This window comes from Cervus elaphus, chromosome 29 (genome assembly GCF_910594005.1).
Source record: "Cervus elaphus chromosome 29, mCerEla1.1, whole genome shotgun sequence".
Classification (NCBI taxonomy): domain Eukaryota; kingdom Metazoa; phylum Chordata; class Mammalia; order Artiodactyla; family Cervidae; genus Cervus; species Cervus elaphus.
In genome coordinates, this window is record NC_057843.1 from 28,015,235 (window position 1) to 28,037,053 (window position 21,819).

General features: G+C 38.5%; 1 protein-coding gene across 7 annotated transcripts in view; it reads right to left on the minus strand.

Annotated features, from left to right (window-relative positions):
* CCDC171 (coiled-coil domain containing 171) overlaps nt 1–21,819 on the minus strand; it is a 332,100-nt gene that overhangs the window by 106,454 nt on the left and 203,827 nt on the right. For 6 of the 7 annotated variants that reach the window (XM_043891112.1, XM_043891113.1, XM_043891115.1 and 3 more), the window contains one exon: nt 49–180. The exons of the other annotated variant lie outside the window; for it this stretch is intronic. In XM_043891112.1, coding sequence (XP_043747047.1) covers nt 49–180 — 132 coding nt within the window. The remainder of the gene's footprint in view (nt 1–48; nt 181–21,819) is intronic. 7 annotated transcript variants of the gene reach the window in all.

Below are 21,819 nucleotides of genomic sequence, written 5' to 3' on the forward strand. Positions count from 1 at the left end.
TATTTTTCTACATGTGTCAGCAGCAAACAATGTTATTTAGACTCTAACCTGGCACGCTACAACCTCTGGCCCGCCCTTGAGCCCCTCCATTGCAAAGGTCTCCAGGTGCAGTCTGGGTAGCTGCAGGGTGAAGTCATTCCTACTTGCCGCAGTCCGTGACAGCGAGATCTGATCTCTGACCTAAAGGGAAAAAAATAGCATCAATGGTAATTCCCCTTCAGACACATTAACTGGGATGAACTGGGTCCCCTTGAGCCCACTGAGTGGACTTGCATTGATCGCTAGACCTGAAATCCATGAATAAATTTAGGACTAATTGATTTTTCGTTGCAAATAAATCTCTAATTCAGAGTGCTGGGGGAGAATGTTAAGAAGAAAAAGCATCCTCCTGCTTGAACTGAGCAGAGGGAAGAAGAGTCGCTGAAGCTCTTCTGATCAAGAGGTTTTGAATTATTTTTTCACCATTCCACCCTCAAAAGAAAAAGGAAAGAAGGAAAAACAAACCCACAAGAAACAAATATAAACAGCAATCTCTTACTTATTCTCACTCTCTTAATAACATATTTAATTTAACCAATATAAACGGGTATATATTAAACAAGATACTTATTAGGCACTAGTCTTCGACAAGACAACTTCAGTATGTACTCTAGAATAAAAACAAATATGCTCAACACACAAGGAGACTTAAAAATATACTAGCAAGAGGTTTGTTTGCCCTCTTTACTCTTATTAAATGTGAATCTTAATGATTAAATACATATAAACCAACTTGGTCACACGACTTCTAAAAAAGATAATGGATAAAATCAGTAGTATTTGTACTATACTTGAAGTATTCAGAAAGGTAACAATACAAACACATCACAGATACGATACGGGAGAAATACCAATTCGCAAGCTAGTTTCTGCATCACATGCAGTTGATATTACACTGCCACCTTCTGGACAAATGAGAAATACTAACTATATAATTTGAATAAAAGAAAATGCTCAGAAACAGGTATTTTAATTTTTAATTTCCAAATTTAGTAAAAGCCTCAAAAATTCCGCAGTTTAAAGATCAGCAGGCTCTCATCTTTAATCACATAGTTTAATGATAAGAGTTTTCATATGTAAGCATATTTCCTAACTTTTCTTATGCCTGAACAGGTTTTAAAATTTTATCTCTTTGACATTGTGTCTTTGATAAATAGTATACAACTAGCTTGAAGTCACAGGATGAAATGAGTCTTTACAAGGTAGTAAAGGTAAAGAATGGGGAGAATCATCATTGTTCAAATACTTGTATTTATATCTCTAGTTTTATCTTAGCAACCTCATATATAACTTGGTAATAATAAATGATAGGAACCCTCACCTTCATTTTTCTATCTCACTTGGGTAGCTTGTAAAACTGTTTGAATTATTTCTTACTTTATGAATGAACTATCATACAACATAAGGTTTCCTTTAATCAGCAAACATACACAAACACATAATGTCATCTTTCACAGTTTGTGCTAATCTAGGCTATAAACATCCTTATCCTCGTAAGTTGAGCTGAAGAATTTCTGCCAATAACTGCATGTCAAAGTGTATGCTGTGAAACATACACTATAATGCAATTTGTATAATAGCATGAGTACAATATTCACACCAGAGTCCCAATTCAGAATGTGTATTTATCTGTAACAAACACTCTCCAGTCTTCAGTTAGAATGAGAACACTTTTAACTCACTTAACAAAATAAATCACACTTTACAAATGCCTTTGCTTTAGGTTTTATATTTTATATGCATGGACACCTTCTCTTGCTCTTTTTTTTTTTTTTTTTTTGTCACCAATCTGCTCTCAGATAAAAGAAAACATTAATGTGGATTAAGGTACTGAGAATTTATCAACATCAAACCACTAGTGTTTTGCCTTCTACCCTTCTGAACAACAGTCAATAGATCTAAATATTTTACTGCACCCTGGCCAATTCATTGTTTGATGTTTAAAAACTCACCCAGAATCAAAGAAAATTTATTAAATTTGAGCCCCCAAATGAGATACTATTAGCTTTGAAAGTCAAGTTTAACTGCGATATTGATGATTCTCTTTTTTCTGTGACAAAATTCACTAGGGAAATCCTGGATGTCAAAGTACAAAAGCAGATTGCTAATATGGGCAAAGGGTGGGAGTGCAGGGGGCGGGGGGCGCCTATGAGCAATGTAGGTACAATCTACAACACACTCCGGGCACTGGCGGTCCTTTAACCGGATTAATATCAGGCATCATACTTCATCTGTGAAGCCTGACATACAGAACAGTAAGCCACATTGTATATCCTCTAAATAAACTTTCTGAACAACATTAAGCGGGGCATCTGGCATTTAAACCTGTGATTTATTGTCAAATTAACATTTTCACTACAACATTATTTAATTTGCCAAATGAAGTAATTCTTCGTATTTGTATGAGACAGGGAAAAAAATCAAAATGCAGTTGTTTTGCTAAACCTAATGATGGGCATCACAATTACAACATTATTTGAAGAGCATGCAAGTGTTAATACTCTCATTTAATTATAAATTATCTGTTGGATGTTGGCGGTGCCACAAGGAGACAGTGCCCATGATATATAACAGAAATAACATCACAAATATTCCTACTAAAATTTAAGAGTTTTTTCCCCCACTTTTATATTAAATCAAAACTTTGAAAATAGGCAAACTAAAATGTTCATCAAATATTTCAAGAAAAAGGTTTTTTTTAAGTCTTGATAAAGGACTGACCAGGAATTCTTTTATTTTAATGGATAAAGGGAGTGAATGCATCATGTTGAAAGAATACAAAACAGTGCCACTAGGACTAGTGAAAATCTAATGGTGCAGCAAAGAGCAGGAAGGAACGAGGACAGCGAACAGCAAAACTAGAGGAGGAGAGAAGGGAATGGCTCAGCAAGAATGCAAAAGGCAAGTCTGAATATCAGTGTGTGAATGAGAACAAAGAGGAAACAGTTCAACACAGAACAGTAAGTGAAAAGACTCACCTTCCTGCACTAAACTTGTTCATGAGAAAAACAGAATACACAGGCTGAGAACAAAGTGACTAAGAGCAGAAAAGGCAGAAGCAGGATTTCTTTAGGAAATACTGCCCACTGGAAACAAAATGGTCCCTTTCAAAAATGAGAATTTAAAGTAAATTTCTTTACTGTCAAAAAAAATTTTGAAGTAACAATATTAAAACAATAAAACTGTTTCTCATCCTACTAGGAAAAGTAGGTTCACCTTTTAAAATAAAGATTTTAGTGTGAACTGGGATTAGAACAACCATCATCACCTGTCTATGGATTAAATTATAATTTCACATTTCAAATTAATTGGAAATCATAATTTCAAAAGCCAGCCTTTAATTCTGCTACAGTATATCATTATTCATCCTATAATTAGATTCTATATTCTTTTTACTCTGGTTTATTTATAGATATGAGTAACATATATATAATATTTTTCTACTTTAAAACGACTAACACTTCATTTTAACATAAAATAAATTTTTTCAAAGAATTTCACAGTATAAATCTCAATTGCAAAATTGTATATGTTTTTATAACTTCCTATAAAAACTGCATAATTTTATATTTTCACAAAGACTAAAGGAAAGCACACCCATATTACTCCATTCTAAAATTTTGATTTTTAGAAAATGTAGTTTACTTTCTCCCTTTCTTATTACATACTTTCAGAAAGCAGACATTTCTCATAGATATGCCATAAGAAACAAGAGAAACAGAGGCAAATAAAAATAAATGAAACTTAACAGGTTCAAAACACTGTTAAGAAATATTTATTTTATTGTAACAATTTAGTTCCAGATTTAAGTAATTCTTAAGATCTATACTGCACTGTTTTTATTCCTCTGATTAGCCTTTTCTCACAAGCCAATCTTTCCTAATTTTCTGTACTCCTACTAACACACAAAAAACTATTTCTGCTAGATACATCAACTATAAAATTAAACTAGTCATTTTTAGAAAAACATTCAATTCTCAAAATAAGAAACTGCATCTTTTATCACACACAACTATAAAGACTTTTGCACCCCATGTTCCAGCTATTTTAAAAAATTCATGAAATATGGTACTAGTTGTGTTTTTACCAATAGGATACCCAGGAAAAAGCAGTAAGGGTTGTTGATGAAAAACTCAGATACATTTGAGAACACGTGTAAGAAGATATATACAATGTCTGAATCTTGAATGCCTGGGAAAAGTAAATGATAATCAGGCCTGCCTAAAATTTCATTTGTTCCAATCCATTATGGCCTCCAACACTTCAAAATAAACCTTACCAGAGAGATTACCATCATACACAGATCTCAACAATATTTCCCACAACTTCCACTCTTATCATCCTGTGTTCACGTTGTACTATGCCTCCATTCCCCACCTTCCTTTTTCCTACTTCCTCCTCTATACTTCCTTTCACTTCCGCTGATTCCTCATCACTTTCCCTTTTCTCTTTATGCTATGTTTCATCCTATACACCAGAGCAGCCTACGTATTCTTTTTCAGCTTATGCACTAGAGAGCAGAGTGCAGTTGGCATGCTACAGCCCAAGGACCGAATCCAGACCACCGCCTGTTACTGTAAATAAAGTTTTATTGGAACACAGCCACACCCACTCACTTAGCTATTGTCTTTGGCTGCTTTCCAGCTAAGAGGACAGAGTTGAATAGTTGAGACAGAAACCATATGGTCCACAAAGCCTAAAATATTTACTATCTGGCCCTCTACAGAAAATGTTGGCCATCCCCCTACCTCAGAGATATAGCAAGAAAGACTACATTTTTCACCAATATGAAAAAAATTTTAATGACCACATCTCACCAGAGAATTTATGAACAATTTCTAGTGAGTAAACCTTATACCACTAACATATAGGATGCCATCTCACAGATACTTTCTGGCTTCTTCTTTCAAGTTTTACATAGTCTGATAGATAACTTGCCTGGGTCTTTCCTGGCACAACTGATGGTCACTCTAATAACTAAACTACAGAAAATTTGGTTAAACAAGTAGCACAGGCATACTGGAGATCATTTGCAAAGAGAGAGAGAAGGGAATTAACCAGTGTGGACCATATGCTCTACAATAACACTAGCAACAGAAAGACCCTATACACACAGAGGTTCTCAGTGAGCATGTGATCAAATATGAACGTCATTTCAAACTCACAAATTCTATGAGGTAGTAGGAAAGAGAGGATAACCAAAAAACATGGTATGTGTCTAGTGACAGAAGCAGGGATTAAAGCACATCATCGCAGCAGAAATGACATTCACAAGTTCGACAGTGATTACTAAATGGATATTTCCCTCTTACCTTTTCCTTAACTAGTTAGTTCATGAAATGGATAGAGTGTGGTAGTACTCTTATTAGTAACAATACCACTAGCACTCCTAAAGTACTTCATACTTTTCAAAGTACTCTGCACACTATCACACGTCATTCTGCCATCCATCTTGTGAAAGAGTTACTGCCACCCCTAATATAAGGAAATTGTGTCCCGGGCTCCTAGCCACACAAAACAGTGCCTCTGAGTATCTACAATGACAGTTAACAGACGAGCAAATTGCTCAAGATCTTGTTACTCCTTCCATTTCCCTACCTAAAAATAAACACTATTTTATTTTTCCTTCTCTTTGTCCCTTGTCTGGCAAGCTTAGCAAAAATATGTGTCATATAAGTAGTTTTGTGGTCAGCAGTGAAGATTGTTATCAAAACACCCTGATTTTCCTCAGTAGTTTCAGTGGACCTGCGCACATTTTTCATTCATTCATGTATTTTCTCCCTGACCCTTCAACACACACACACATACACAAAATTATCATACTGAGAGACAGGTACCTTTGAGCAATCTTCCTTACACAATGACCATAATCACACTCGGAAGATCCCCAAACTACAAAGTCCCAAGGTATGTGCAACAGCTCCTGCTGTGCTCCGCACCTATGGGACGGAGACTCTGGCCTATGCAGCAGAAGCAGGCACTCCATTGGCACTGCAGCAAGCACAGAAACTCCTCCTTTGAAAAGAAGGAAGTGAGAAACCAGCCTGCTTTTGCTGCAGGTTATTTAATTTAACCTCCAACTCCGGAGCAGAGCCAGAACTCTCTGCTGTCACCAAAAAAAAAAAGGGCAAAATCTACCACGACCACAACCACTCCACACATTATTGTTCCATCCCAATTATGGAACTAGAAAACTGATCTCTTGAATTAAATTATCAAGCTGGCTACATCCCAATTAAGGATCTGAAAAACTGAACCCTCAAATCAAATTATCAACCTGGAAAATAGGATGATATAATCACAGACATCGTACAAAGGCACTAGGCAGGATGATAAATCTGTGGCGTAGGTTGTATACCATAGACTGCTCCTTGCAGATAGATTACTGTGACCTTGATCTATTTAAACAAACAGAAAACGCATACTCGAGTACAGAAAGATGTATTTATGAATTGTTCGAGTTCTCCACACAGAGATATTTTCTTCCCTAGGGCAAATTATTCCAAAGGGTAAAGACAGATATACACTGAAATTATTTAGATGTGTTTAAGCTAAAAATTGGTAAGCACGTGGACGTGACATTCTGTGGTATCTTATCTTTAGTTTGTCAAGGTTTTTAAATCCCTCTTGAGCTGAAGTACCGTTTTTAGCTTGGCTAGGTCAGAATGACACTGAACAACATGAATGATGACACACAAGACAGCTATCTGGGCAGAGTTGTCATCAGCAAACCAGCTGTGCTAACACCTGTATGTCTTGCACAGCTGATCTTCAGAATCAGGATCAAGAAACCAAGAATGGAAATAGGCTCAACCATCGTAAGTATCACAGGTGACATTCAGAGAGTCATTAATAAGTCACTTAAAACTGGGTTATGACAGGCATATGATCATGTTTCAACTTTAACTGTCAGCTTTATTAATTAAAAATTATTCTGTGGTCTTTGTCTTCCGTATAAATGATCTGAAAATTAAAAAGCAAAATTAACTACGTATTACCAAATATTCTCACTCACATTTTTAAGGTAAGTATCACATGTAAAGATGTGGCCACTCAGAATCCTCACCTGTCACATTCTCTTTGACTCAATTCTACTCTAAAATTTTTCCTAAAAATAAAAGTTATCATCTTCCCACTTCATAGGAATCAAATTAGTTGCTACCTATAAAATTTGTTGCCAGTGTATCTCTCTTTCCTAGAGACATTTTTATCATTGAATCAAGGCTTTCTCCTCTAGATCTTGATTATGCAAAGTAAATACACATGCTATTTTCAGCAATCAAAAAATGAAGACATGGGACTTCCCTGGTAGTCCAGCAATTAAGACTCTATGCTCCTAATGCAGGGAACCCAGGTTCCATCCTTGGTCAGGGAACTAGATCCCTTGTGCCACAACTAACACCCAGCACAGTCAAACTAAATAAAATAAAATTTTTTAAAAAATAATTAATAAATAAAAAATGAAGACAATATCAGCAAGACTTCCATTAGAATCTGGAGACAGTTTTAGCTGTGTTCAGAGACTGGGTAATGGTAAAAAACTTTGACTCATTCAACAAACATTAATCAAGTGCCTACTGGGTATCAAGCACTATGATAGATGCTGAGCATATAAAAATTAAGGAGACAGAACTCCATCCCTCAAAGACTTCAAACTCCAGTGGCATAATTAATCTCTCAAAATGTATGTCCTAGCCTTCCCATTTATCCATAATGTCTTGTTTCTCCTGTCAATTGCTATACCACCTTCTTTATTTGCCAGAAGAATTATGTTAATCAATCTCAAACCTTTATCTTTAGCTCTGCCTTTTCCCCTGAGGTCTAGACTCTCATATCCTGCTGATCACTCGCTCCACAATACCTTAAACTCAGTATTTCCAAAACAAAATTCATCATTGTCTCCCTTTTCTTCACTAACAAAAAAAGGGTGGGGGGCAAAAAAAAGCCTGTTCCTCTTTTTGTTTTCCCAACATTAGTTAATCATACTGCCCATCTTGGGAACCACCCTTCCTTGCCTTTCACGGTCCCATTTTTCCTAAATAAGCTTCATATCCTTTCTCCTGACACCACTCAATATCACTATCTAGTCTCAAATCTTCACCAGTACTCATCTAGCCTACAAACTCAAGGTTCTTCATTATTTCATTACCAACTTCATTATTCACTATTTATGGTCTGCAAATGTGCCTCCCAAAGCCCCAGTTTAGTAAGGAAATCTGACCACATCATTCCTTATCTTAAACCTTAGTTTAGTCTCCCTGCTCCATAATAAAGATCGAAGTGTCTTAAAAATGACAAAAAAAAAAAAAAAAGTTATTCCATTACCTGGCTGCCACCTGTCTCATTCAACCTCATCTTCTGCACTCTCCTTGCACTTAATGCTGCACTGAGGCCATCTGGCCATTCATGCTTCCATGCACCTGCACATGCTACTCTCTCTGCTGAAATGCCTTTCTCATCTTTCCTCACACTTCAAAGCCCCATCCAAGCTTTAATTTTCTTCTAAGAAATTTCCAGCCAACCCTTGGGTTTTCTAAGCATGCTTCATAGATGAGTAACTATCTAAACAGATGTGGAACTGCATCTTACGGGTACATATTTACCATAGTATACTGGAATTATACTGTCTCTACCTTGAAGAAAGAAACAATGAGATATATACACATACATATGTTGTTGTGATTGTTATGTGTGTGTCCGTTTGTTCCCCAAAGGCTAGTACAGTTTCTGGCCCATAATATACATTCAAAAAGCATTTGTGGGGGGGAGAACAAGATGGTGGAGGAATAGGTGGATGTGGAGTACATCTCTCTCCGTGGATACATCAGGATACACCTTCAGACATAGAAGTGCATGCAGAACACCAGCTGAGAGCAGGCAGGAGGACCTGACCAGCAGAAAAGAATATATAGACCCACACAAAACTCGGTAGGACGAAGGAACTAGGGGGAAAAAGAGGAGTGTTAATGGGACTGGACCTGCCCTCAGTGGGTAGGGAAACTGAAGCAGGGGTCCGATCCCCACATCGGGGCAGCTGTCTGAGTCAGAGGAGAAACATTTAAGGCTGAGAGGGAAACAGCTGATCTGTGGCAGCCTAAATGGAATGAGAATCAGACAGTCCTTGCTGCAGCCATACATATAGAGATGTAGATCCCCTGGAAGGTGCAACAGCTGGGAGCTGGAGTTTAGGGATTGTGGAGCAATCTCAGGGCGGGCGAGGGCTGCTGTTGACCGTGGAGAGACAGATCGAGGGGAGGTGAAGGAGGAGACTGTGGTGGGAAATGCTGTGGAGAAAAGCTGGGTAGCCATGGAAGCAAGGCGATCCTGCTGAGTCAGGTATAGGGGGTGGAGCCATCACCATAGCCTCTCCCCCCACACAGCAGCGTTGGCAGCTGAACTATAGAGAGGCTGGCCCATCAAATGCCTGACGCACTGAACTAGAGTAGGACCCCAGCCAGGGGGGCCCCTCTATGTGCCTGACGCGTGGAACAACAGAGAAAGATCCCAGGCAAGGGAGCCCTCTAAGGGCCTGAACGGGCAGAGCTACAGAGAAACACCAGTCAAAGAGGCCTTTTGATTGCCAGCTACAAGAAGCTCAAAGAAAGACTCTGAAAGGGTCACAACTCCTGCGGCAGGGGCAGTCTGTGTCCCTGCACACTTGGCGCCACCAGGGTCCCCGTAAGCCAAGCAGCTGTGCCGCCTTCACGCTCAACTCTCACTGGGGCAGAGCTGCCACAGGCAAAAAAATGTCTTGCATCTATGCACACAGGGTCACTTCAGTAGTGTCTGACTCATTGGAACCCTATGGACCACCAGGCTTCTCTGTCAGGGAGGCGGGTTCTCCAGGCAAGAATACTGGAGCATATTGGCCAATACTGGTTGCCATACCCTTCTAGAGCACTATATTTCTTGCTGCCCTAGCTGCCAACTCCCCTGAGTACCTGGTGCTGCTAGAACCCCGGCGACCCAAGCAGCTGCACCACCTCCACACCTGGCCCTCACAGGGGCAAACCCCAGCCCTCCAAGGCAGTCACAGGAGCAAACCCCAGTGGATGACCCACATGCAGAGGTGGAAATTAAACCACAATTGAAACCCAGGGGCAGTGTGACTAAGGGAGAAGACTCAAAACCTTCCCACCAGCTCTACAAGCTGCAGATTAAATCCACATGATCAACTAGGCAGACTCTGTGTCTGTGGAATATACAAAAGGACACTGAGAGCTCCCACAAAAAAGAAAATGCACTGGTTCTGATAGCTGTGGATATTGGAGGCAAGAACATATAGGAATAGGACCAGACTAGAATTTGATCTGCCCTCACAACAGATCCAGAGAACAGCACAGTTTTGGAGGGCATCCTAGGGAGGTGAGGTGGACTGTGACTCCCAGCGAGGGAAAGGACTCTGACAGCAGTGACTCAAGAAAAACATTTATTATTCTTGTGTTTTGACTTCTTCTGTAAATTCTTTTGGATTTTTTTTTCTTTTTTCTCCTTTTTATCCCCCTCTGTTGTAGCTGTAGATTTTAATGGCACTATGAAATTTAATTAACTTTTGAGCTCTTTTTTTTTTTTTCTTTTTTCTCTCAGTCACATTTTATATTGTTGCTATAAACCCTGCCTCTACATTGGGCTTTTGCAGTTCTGGGGAGTTTTCCATTTTTTTTTCTTTCTTTTCTCATTTTTAATTTTAGTTTTTTAAACCTATTATTTTTTTATAGATTTATTCCTTTGTTTGCTTTTCCTACTGTTCTTCTCCCCTTGCAGTTAAACTTTAATGTATATAAACCTTCTTCATCTACCTCTATTTAACTTTGTATATCTATTCTTTCTTTCTTTTCTTTCTTTCCTTTCCTCTCAACATATTTGTTAATTTTATTTTCACTGCTTTATTCCCCAATTGGCACCTTGCTTTAGTTTTGTTTTCCAGTTTGTGCTTCAGTTAGTTTTGTTCAGGTAGATATAATTTTTGGTTTCCATCGTTTACCGGGTCAATCTACTGTACTTTATTTTTGTTGGACTGTTTGGACTTTGCTCATGGGTATATATGTATATGTGTATATTCCATTCTTTTAATTATTATTTGCCAGAGTTTGTAACTGCCATTTGTCTGGGTTCATCTTTGGTTTCTTGTTTTTGGATGTTTGTTTTAATCTCACTTAATACCATAACAAATCACTTATGGACTCTGTTCCTGACCAGAGATCAAGCCCTGAGCCTTTGGAGTGGGAGCACTGATTCCAAGACCCCAGACTACCAGAGAACTAACCCTAGGGAGTGTCAAATAGTGAGAACTCACACAAAGAAAACCACTAGAATATAAGACCTAACCACGTAACCACCAGTAGCACCCTACGCTACTCATCTAAACAACAAACAAACAGAAATACAAAGTCAATCAGCAGCAGACAGGACTACCACCTCACTCAGCATTGCCCACCAGAGGAAAAACAAACAAACAAAAAATTCACTCCAAATATCACCCTATATGAAGCCTACACAAACCACTGGACCAACCTTCAGTTCAGTTCAGTTCAGTTGCTCAGTCATGTCCGACTCTTTGTGACCCCGTGAATCACAGCACGCCAGGCCTCCGTGTCCATCACAAACTCCCAGAGTTTACTCAAACTCATGTCCATCAAGTCGGTGATGCCACCCAACCATCTCATCTTCTGTCGTTCCCTTCTCCTCCTGCCCCCAATCCCTCCCAGCATCAGGGTCTTTTCCAATGACTCAACTCTTTGCATGAAGTGGCCAAAGTATTGGAGTTTCAGCTTCAGCATCAGTCCTTCCAAGGAACACCCAGGACTGATCTCCTTCAGGATGGACTGGTTGGATCTCCTTGTAGTCCAAGGGACTCTCAAGAGTCTTCTCCAACACTACAGTTCAAAAGCATTAAGTTTTCGGCACTCAGCTTTCTTCACAGTCCAACTCTCACATCCATTCATGACCACTGGAAAAACCATAGCCTTAACTAGATGAACTTTTGTTGGCAAAGTAATGTCTCTGCTTTTTAATATGCTGTCTAGGTTGGTCATAACTTTCCTTCCAAGGAGTAAGCGTCTTTTAATTTCATGGCTGCAGTCACCATCTGCAGTGATTTTGGAGCCCAAAAAAATAAAGTCTGACACTGCTTCCACTGTTTCCCCATCTATTTCCCATGAAGTGATGGAACCAGATGCCATGATCTTAGTTTTCTGAAGGTTGAGCTTTAAGCCAACTTTTTCACTCTCCTCTTTCATTTTCATCAAGAGGCTTTTTAGTTCTTCTTCATTTTCTGCCATAAGGGTGGTGTCATCTGCATATCTGAGGTGATTGATATTTCTCCTGGCAATCTTGATTCCAGCTTGTGCTTCCTCCAGCCCAGCGTTTCTCATGATGTACTCTGCATATAAGTTAAATAAGCAGGGTGACATTATACAGCCTTGATGTACTACTCCTTTTCCTATTTGGAACCAGTCTGTTGTTCCATGTCCAGTTCTAACTGTTGCTTCTTGACCTGCATAAAGGTTTCTCAAGAGGCAGGTCAGGTGGTCTGGTATTCCCATCTCTTTCAGAAGTTTCCACAGGTTATTGTGATCCACACAGTCAAAGGCTTTGGCATAGTCAATAAAGCAGAAATAGATGTTTTTCTGAAACTCTCTTGCTTTTTTGATGATCCAACAGATGTTGGCAATTTGATCTCTGGTTCCTCTGCCTTTCCTAAAACCAGCCTGAACATCTGGAAGTTCACGGTTCACATATCGCTGAAGCCTGGCTTGGAGAATTTTGAGCATTACTTTACTAGTGTGTGAGATGAGTGCAATTGTGCAGTAGTTGGAGCATTCTTTGGCATTGCCTTTCTTTGGGGTTGGAATGAAAACTGACCTTTACCAGTCCTATGGCCACTGCTGAGTTTTCCAAATTTGCTGGCATATTGAGTACAGTACTTTCACAGCATCATCTTTCAGGATTTGAAATAGCTCAACTGGAATTCCATCACCTCCACTAGCTTTGTTCGTAGTGATGCTTTCTAAGGCCCACTTGACTTCACATTCCAGGATGTCTGGCTCTAGGTAAGTGATCACACCATTGTGATTATCTGGGTCGTGAAGATCTTTTCTTCTGTGTATTCTTGCCACCTCTTCTTAATATCTTCTGCTTCTGTTAGGTCCATACCATTTCTATCCTTTATCGAGCCCATCTTTGGTGAAATGTTCCCTTGGTATCTCTAATTTTCTTGAAGAGATCTCTAGTCTTTCCCATTCTGTTGTTTTCCTCTATTTCTTTGCATTGATCGCTGAGGAAGGCTTTCTTATCTCTCCTGGCTATTCTTTGGAACTCTGCATTCAAATGGGTATATCTTTCCTTTCCTCTTTTGCTTTTTGCTTCTCTTCTTTTCACAGCTATTTGTAAGGCCTCCTCAGACAACCATTTTGCCTTTTTGCATTTATTTTCCATGGGGATGGTCTTGATCCCTGTCTCCTGTACAATGTCACGAACTTCCGTCCATAGTTCATCAGGCTGTCTATCAGATCTAGTCCCTTAAATCTATTTCTCACTTCCACTGTATAGTTATAAGGGATTTGATTTAGGTCATACCTGAATGGTCTAGTGGTTTTCCCTACTTTCTTCACTTTAAGTCTGAATTTGGCAATAAAGACTTCATGATCTGAGCCACAGTCAGCTCCTGGTCTTGTTTTTGCTGACTGTATAGAGCGTCTCCATCTTTGGCTGCAAAGAATATAATCAATCTGATTTCAGTGTTGACCATCTGGTGATGTCCATGTGTAGAGTCTTCTCTTGTGCTGTTGTAAGAGGGTATTTGCTATGACCAGTGCGTTTTCTTGGCAAAACTCTATTAGCCTTTGCCCTGCTTCATTCCGTGCTCCAAGGCCAAATTTGCCTGTTACTCCAGGTGTTTCTTGACTTCCTACTTTTGCATTCCAGTCCCCTATAATGAAAAGAACATCTTTTTGGGGGGTTAGTTCTAAAAGGTCTTGCAGGTCTTCATAGAACCGTTCAACTTCAGCTTCTTCAGCATTATTGATTGTGGCATAGGCTTGGATTATCGTTATACTGAATGGTTTGCCTTGGAAATGAAGAGAGATCATTCTGTCATTTTTGAGATTGCATCCAAGTACTGCATTTTGGACTCTTTTGTTGACCATCATGGCTACTCCATTTCTTCTAAGGGATTCCTACCCACAGTAGTAGATATAATGGTCATCTGAGTTAAATTCACCCATTCCTGTCCATTTTAGTTCGCTGATTCCTAGAATGTTGGCATTCACTCTTGCCATCTCCTGTTTGACCACTTCCAATTTGCCTTGATACATGGACCTAACATTCCAGTTTCCTATGCAATATTGCTCTTTACAGCATTGGACCTTGCTTCTATCACCAGTCACATCCACAACTGGGTATTGTTTTTGCTTTGGCTCCATCCCTTCATTCTTTCGGGAGTTATTTCTCCACTGATCTCCAGTAGCATATTGGGCACTTACCAACCTGGGGAGTTCATCTTTCAGTGTCCTATCATTTTCCCTTTTCATGCTGTTCATGGGGTTCTCAAGGCAAGAATACTGAAGTGGTGTGCCATTCCCTTCTCCAGTGGACCACATTCTGTCAGCCCTCTCCACCATGACCCATCTGTCTTGGGTGGCCCCACACAGCATGGCTTGGTTTCATTGAGTTAGAAAAGACTGTGGTCCTGTGATCAGATTGGCTAGTTTTCTGTGATTATGGTTTCAGTGTGCCTGCACTTTGATGCCCTCTCGTAACACCTACCGTCTTACTTGGGTTTCTCTTACCTTGGACGTGGGGTATCTCCTTATAGCTGCTCTAGCAAAGTGCAGCTGCTGCTCCTTAGGAGGGCAGAAATCAAAAGGAAGAAAGAATTCAACCTTGAACCCTGGGAAAAGCAGACCTCAAACACAATAACTTAAAAAAAAATAATGAAAAGACAGAGAAATACAACACTAATGAAGGAACAAACTAGAAATACAGAATTCCAAATAAATGAAGAGGAAATAGGCAAACCACCTGAAAAAGAATTCAGAATAATGACAGCAAAGATGATCAAAAACCTTGAAAACAAAATGGAGAAAATGCAAGAATCACTTAACAAAGACCTAGACAAAAAAAAAGAATAAACATACAGAGAAAAACAACACAATTACTGAAATTAAAAATACTCTTGAAGAAATCAATAGCAGAATATCTGAAGCAGAAGAATGAATCAGTAAGCTGGAAGATAAAATGGTGGAAAGAAAGTGAAAGTGAAATCAGTCATGTCCGACTCTTTGAACCCCATGGACTGTAGACTACCATGCTCCTCCATCCATGGGATTTTCCAGGCAAGAGTACTGGAGTGGGTTTCCATTTCCTTCTCCAGAGGATCTTCCCAACCCAGGGATCAAACCTGGGTCTCCCACATTGTAGGCAGATGCTTTACCATCTGAGCCAGCAGGGAAGTCTAAAATGGTGGAAATAACTTTTGAAGAGCAGAATAAAGTAAAAAGAATGAAAAGTACTGAGGACAGTCTCAGAGCCTTCTGGGACAATATCAAATGCACCAGCATTCGAATTATAGGGGTCCCAGAAGAAAAGGAAAAAGAAAGGGTATGAGAAAATTTTTGAAGAGATTATAGTTGAAAATTTCCCCAACATGGAAAAGGAAATAGTCAATCAAGTCCAAAAGGCACAAAGAGTCCCACACAGGATAAACCCAAGGAAAAACACACAAAGACACATACTAATCAAGCTAACAAAGACTAAACACAAATAAAGAATATGAAAAGCAGCAAGGGAGAAGCAACAAGTAACATACAAGGGAAATGCCATATGCTTAACAGCTGATCTTTCCGCAGAAACTCTGCAGGCCAGAGGGGAATGGCAGGATATATTTAAAGTACTGAAAGGGAAAAATCTACAACCAAGACTACTGTACCCAGCAAGGATCTCATTCAAAACTGATGGAGAAATAGAAAGCTTTTCAGACAAGCAAAAGTTAAAGAGAATTCAGTACCACCAAACCAGCTTTACAACAAATGTTAAATGGATACAGTCCAGAAACACAAGAGATCTACAAAATCAACATCAAACAATTAACAAAATGGCAATAGGAATATCTGTTATCAGTAACTACTTTAAATGTAAATGGATTAAATGCTCCAACCAAAAGACACAGACTGGCTGAATGGATACAAAAACAAGACCCATACATGTGCTGTCTACAAGAAACCCACTTCAGACATAAGGACACATATAGACTGAGAGGACAGAAAAATATATTCCATGCAAATGGGAAAAAAAAGAAAGCTGGAGTAGCAATCCTTATATCAGACAAAATAGACCTTAAAATAAAGAAGATTACAAGAGACAAGGAAGGACACTACATAATGATCAAGGGATCAATCCAAGAGGAAGACATAACAATTGTAAATATCTATGCACCCAACATAGGAGTACCTCAATACATAAGACAAACACTAACAGACATAAAAGCAGAAATTGACAGTAACACAATAACAGTAGGAGACTTTAACACTGCACTCATTCCAGCGGACAGATCATCAAAACAGAAAATTAATAAGGAAACACAAGTTTTAAATGATACATTAGATGAGATGGATCTCATTGATATCTTCAGGACATTCCATCCAAATGCAGAAGAATACACCTTCTTCTCAAGTGCATATGGAACATTCTCCAGGATAGACCACATCTTGGGTCACAAATCAAACCTCAGTAAATTTAAGAAAACTAAATCGTATCAAGCATCTTCTCTGACCACACTATGAAACTAGACATCAGTTGCAAGGAAAAAAACTGTAAGAAACACAAATACATGGAGATTAAACAACACAATTCTAAATAACCAACAGGTTACTAAAGAAATTAAAAGGGAAATAAAAACATTTCTAGAAGCAAATGACAATGAAAACACAACAACTCAAAACCTTTGGGATGCAGCAAAAGCAGTTTGAAGAGGGAAGTTTGTAGCAAAACAATCCTATCTCAAGAAACAGAAAAACATCGAATTGACAACCTAACTTTACACCTAAAACAACTGAAAAAGAAGAACCAAAAAAAACCCTCAAAATTAGTAGAAAGAAAGAAATCATAAAGATCCGAGCAGAAATAAATGAAAAAGAAATGAAAGAAATAGTAAAGATTAATAAAACTAAAAGCCAGTTCTTTGAGAAGATAAACAAAATTGACAAGCCTTTAGCCAGACTCATCAAGAACAAAAGAGAGACGAATCAAATCAACAAAATTCGAAATGAAGAAGGAGAGGTTACAACAGACAATGCAGAAATACAAAGGATTATAAGAGACTATTATGAACAACTACATGACAATAAAATGGATAACCTGGAAGAAATGGACAGATTCTTAGATAAGTTCAGTCTTCCGAGACTGAGCCAGGAAGAAATAGAAATTATGAACAACCCAATTACAAGCACTGAGATTGAAGCTGTCATCAAAAATCTCCCAAAAAACAAAAGCCCAGGACCAGATGGCTTCACAGGAGAATTCTATCAAATATTTAGAGAAGAGCTAAAGCCTATCCTTTTAAAACTCTTTCAAAACACCGCAGGGGAAGGAACACTCCCACTCATTCTATGAGGCCACCATCACCCTGTTACCAAAACCAGACAAAGACAACACAAAAAAAGAAAACTATAGACCAATATCACTGATGAACATACATGCAAAAATCCTCAACAAAATTTTAGCAAACAGGATTCAGCAACACATCGAAAAGCACATACACCATGATCAAGTTGGGTTTATTCCAGAAATGCAAGGATTCTTCAATATATGGAAATCAATCAATGTGATACACCATATTAACAAACTGAAAGATAAAAACCATATGATAATCTCAATAGATGCAGAAAAAGCCTTTGACAAAATTCGCCACCCATTTATGATTAAAACTCTTCAAAAAATGGGCATAGAAGGAACCTACCTCAACATGTTTAAGGCCATAAATGATAAGCCTACAGCAAACATTATTCTCAATGGTGAAAAACTGAAAGCATTCCCCCTAAGATCAGGAACAAGACAAGAGTGTCCACTTTTACCACTACTATTCAACACAGTTCTGAAGTCCTAGCTACAGGAAGCAGAGAAGAAAAAGAAATAAAAAGAACCCAGATCAGAAAAGAAGTAAAGCTCTCACTGTCTGCAGATGACATGATACTGTACATAGAAAACCCTAAAGATAGTATCAGAAAATTACTAGAGCTAATCAGTGAATTTAGCAAAGTTGCAGGAGACAAAATCAATACACAGAAATCACTTGCATTTCTGTATACTAACAATGAAAAACCAGAGAAATTAAGGAATCAATCCCATTCACCATTGCAACAAAAATAATTAAATATCTAGGAATAAACTTACCTAAGGAGACAAAAGAACTGTACACAGAAAATTATAAGACATTAATGAAAGAAATAAAAGATGACATGAACAGATGGACAGATATTCCATTATCCTGGGTAGGAAGAATCAATATTGTGAAAATGACTATACTACCAAATGCAATCTACAGATTCAATGTGATCCATATCAAATTACCAATGGCTACTTTCACAGAACTAGAACAAAAAATTTCACAATTCATATGGAAACACAAAAGACCCCCAAATAGCCAAAGCAGTCTTGAGAAAGAGGAATGGAGCTGGAGGAATCAAGCTTCCAGACTTCAGATTATACCACAAAGCTACAGTCATAAAGACAGTATGGTACTGGCACAAAAAAAACAGAAATACAGACCAAGGGAACAAGATAGAAAGCCCAGAAATAAACCCATGCACCTATGGCTAACTTATTTTTGACAAAGGAGACAAGAATATACAATGGGGCAAAGACAGCCTCTTCAGTAAATGGTGCTGGGAAAATTGGACAGCAACATGTAAAAGAATGAAATTAGAACACTTCCTAACACCATACACAAAGACAAACTCAAAATGAATGAAAGAGCTAAATATAAGACCAGAAACTATAAAACTCTTAGAGGAAAACATAGGCAGAACACTCAATGACATAAGTCAAAGCAAGATCCTCTATGACGCACCACGAAGAGTAGTGGAAATAAAAACAAAAGTAAACAAGTGGGACCTGATTAAACTTAAAAGCTTCCACACAGCAAAGGAAACTATAAGCAAGGTGAAAAGACAACCCTCAGAATGGGAGAAAATAATAGCAAGTAAAACAACTGACAAAGGATTAATTTCCAAAATATACAAGCAGCTCATACAAATCAATGCCAGAAAAACAAACAACCCAATCAAAAAGTGGGAAAAAGACCCAAACTGCCATTTCTCCAAAGAAGACATACAGATGGCTAACAAACACATGAAAAGATGCTCAACATTGCTCATTATTAGAGAAATGCAAATCAAAACCACAAGGAGATATCACCTCACACCGGTCAGAATGGCCATCATCAAAAAGTCTACAAACAATAAATGCTGGAGAGGATGTAGAGAAAAGGAAACGCTCTCGCACTCTTGGTGGGAATGAAAAAACTAGGAATAGAACCACCATATGACTCAACAATCCCACTCCTAGGCATATAACCTGAGGAAACCAAAACTGAAAAAGACACTTGTATCCCACTGTTCACTACAGCACTATTTACAATAGCTAGAACATGGAAGCAACCTAGATGTCCACTGACAGATGAATGGATAAAGAAGTCTTGGTACATATACTCAATGGAATATTACTCAGCCATAAAAAGGAACACTTTTGAATCAGTTCTGATGAGGTGGATGAACCGAAAATCTATTACACAGAGTGAAGTGAGTCAGAAAGAGAAAGATAAATATCATATTCTAACGCACATATATGGAATCTAGAAAAAAGGTACTGAAGAATGCATTTACAGGGCAGGAATGGAGAAACAGGCATAGAGAATAGACTTATGGACATGTGGAGAGGGGAGGACAGGGTGAGATGTATGGAAAGAGTAACATGGAAACTTACATTACCATATGTAAAACAGATAGCCAACAGGAATTTGCTGTATGGCTCAGGAAACTCAAACAGGGGATCTGTTTCAACCTAGAGGGGTGGGATGGGGAGGGAGATGGGAGGAAGGTTCAAACGGGAGGGGATATATGTATACCTACAGCTGATTCATGTTGAGGTTTGACAGAAAACAGCAAAATTCTGTATAGAAATTACCCTTCAATAAAAAAATAAAAAGAAAAAATAAATAGAGAAAGCATTTGTAGGACTCAGATATTACAAGGAGACAACCATTAGGACTCAACTATTATTTATAGTAAATACTGTGTTTTAAGGCTTCCCTGATAGCTCAGTTGGTAAAGAATCCACCTGCAATGCAGGAGACCAGGTTAGATTCTTGGGTTGGGAAGATTCGCTGGAGAAGGGATATGCTACCCACTCTAGTATTCTTGGGCTTCCCTTGTGGCTCAGCTGGTAAAGAATCTGCCCACAATGCAGAACTGGGTTCAGTCCCTGAGTTGGGAAGATCCCCTGGAGAAGGGAGAAGCTACATACTCCAGTATTCTGATCTAGAGAATTTGATAGATAAGACTTTATTACACAAGCAGATCCAAGAATATCATAAAAAAAAAAACAAACAAACAAACAAAAAACCTCTTGTGACTTCCTAGTCATTGGTCTAGTGTCATTTCAGCCTTATAACTTTACAGGATTTATAGATTCAAGGTATTTCAAGTCTTTCGAGGTTTCTGAATTGTGACCTCCTCTTTTATCTTTCAGCCGTTTTATTCAAAAGGCATCTGACACTGATCATAAAAGTTCAAAGGTAATTTTACAGTTCATAGTACACTGTGATCATACATAGGAAACACTTTTGTTAATTCTCCCAAACTTGAAGGACTCAGCAATCTCTAAAAGCTTCAAGAATTCAGCCATTCTGCTAATTCAATAACAATTTTAAAAAGACTACAAAAAAATGTTCAGTTCTTCCCCACACTCCAAATATAATGATGTCAACTTACTTTCACCCCCACCTATAGTAAACCAAGATATCTCTCTATTACTATCCAATAAATACTAACAGAACTAAATTTTCTCACACCTAACCCTAAATAATCCAGACACTATCCTATCCATGGGCTTCCCTGGTGGCTCAGATGGTAAAGATCTATCTATGGCGCTATTCTATCCATGTAGTCATCACTCCATCCTGAAACTTATTTTAATACAATGATTGTATTCTCCTTCTTTTCCTCACAATAGAAATATTTAACTATGGTTGGAGGCCTCTTAATTTTTTTAAATTTTCAATTCATGAGAGGATATATTATCAGTAATATTAAAAGCCTACTGGTAAAATTATTAGGAAAATAAAAGTACACCATATCAGCAAGAGATTCTAGCAAAAATGTCGGAGTGGAGAACCCCAAAGGCCAGTGCCTCCACAAGGCAGTGAATAAACTGGGGAAATGTGTCAGAATCAACTTTTTCAGACCTCTGAAAACTAACTGAAAGTTTACTGTAGCCAGGAAAAATCTATCAAGAAAAAGCACCTGAATTTTGCTATTAAGCAAGTCACTAAGCAAACAGAAGCTACTATACTACAGTGAGCGGCAGCAACAAACGCGAGGGCTGCAGTGGGAGGGCATTTGAGTTCCAGAGTGGTCATCTGCAACATTCTCCGAGAGCTCAGCAGTAAAGAATCAATCTGCGATGCAGGAGATGAGAGTTTGGTTCCTCAGTGGGAAGATCTCCTGGAGAAGGGAAATGGCAACCCACTTCAGGATTCTTGCCTGAAAAATCCCATAGACAGAA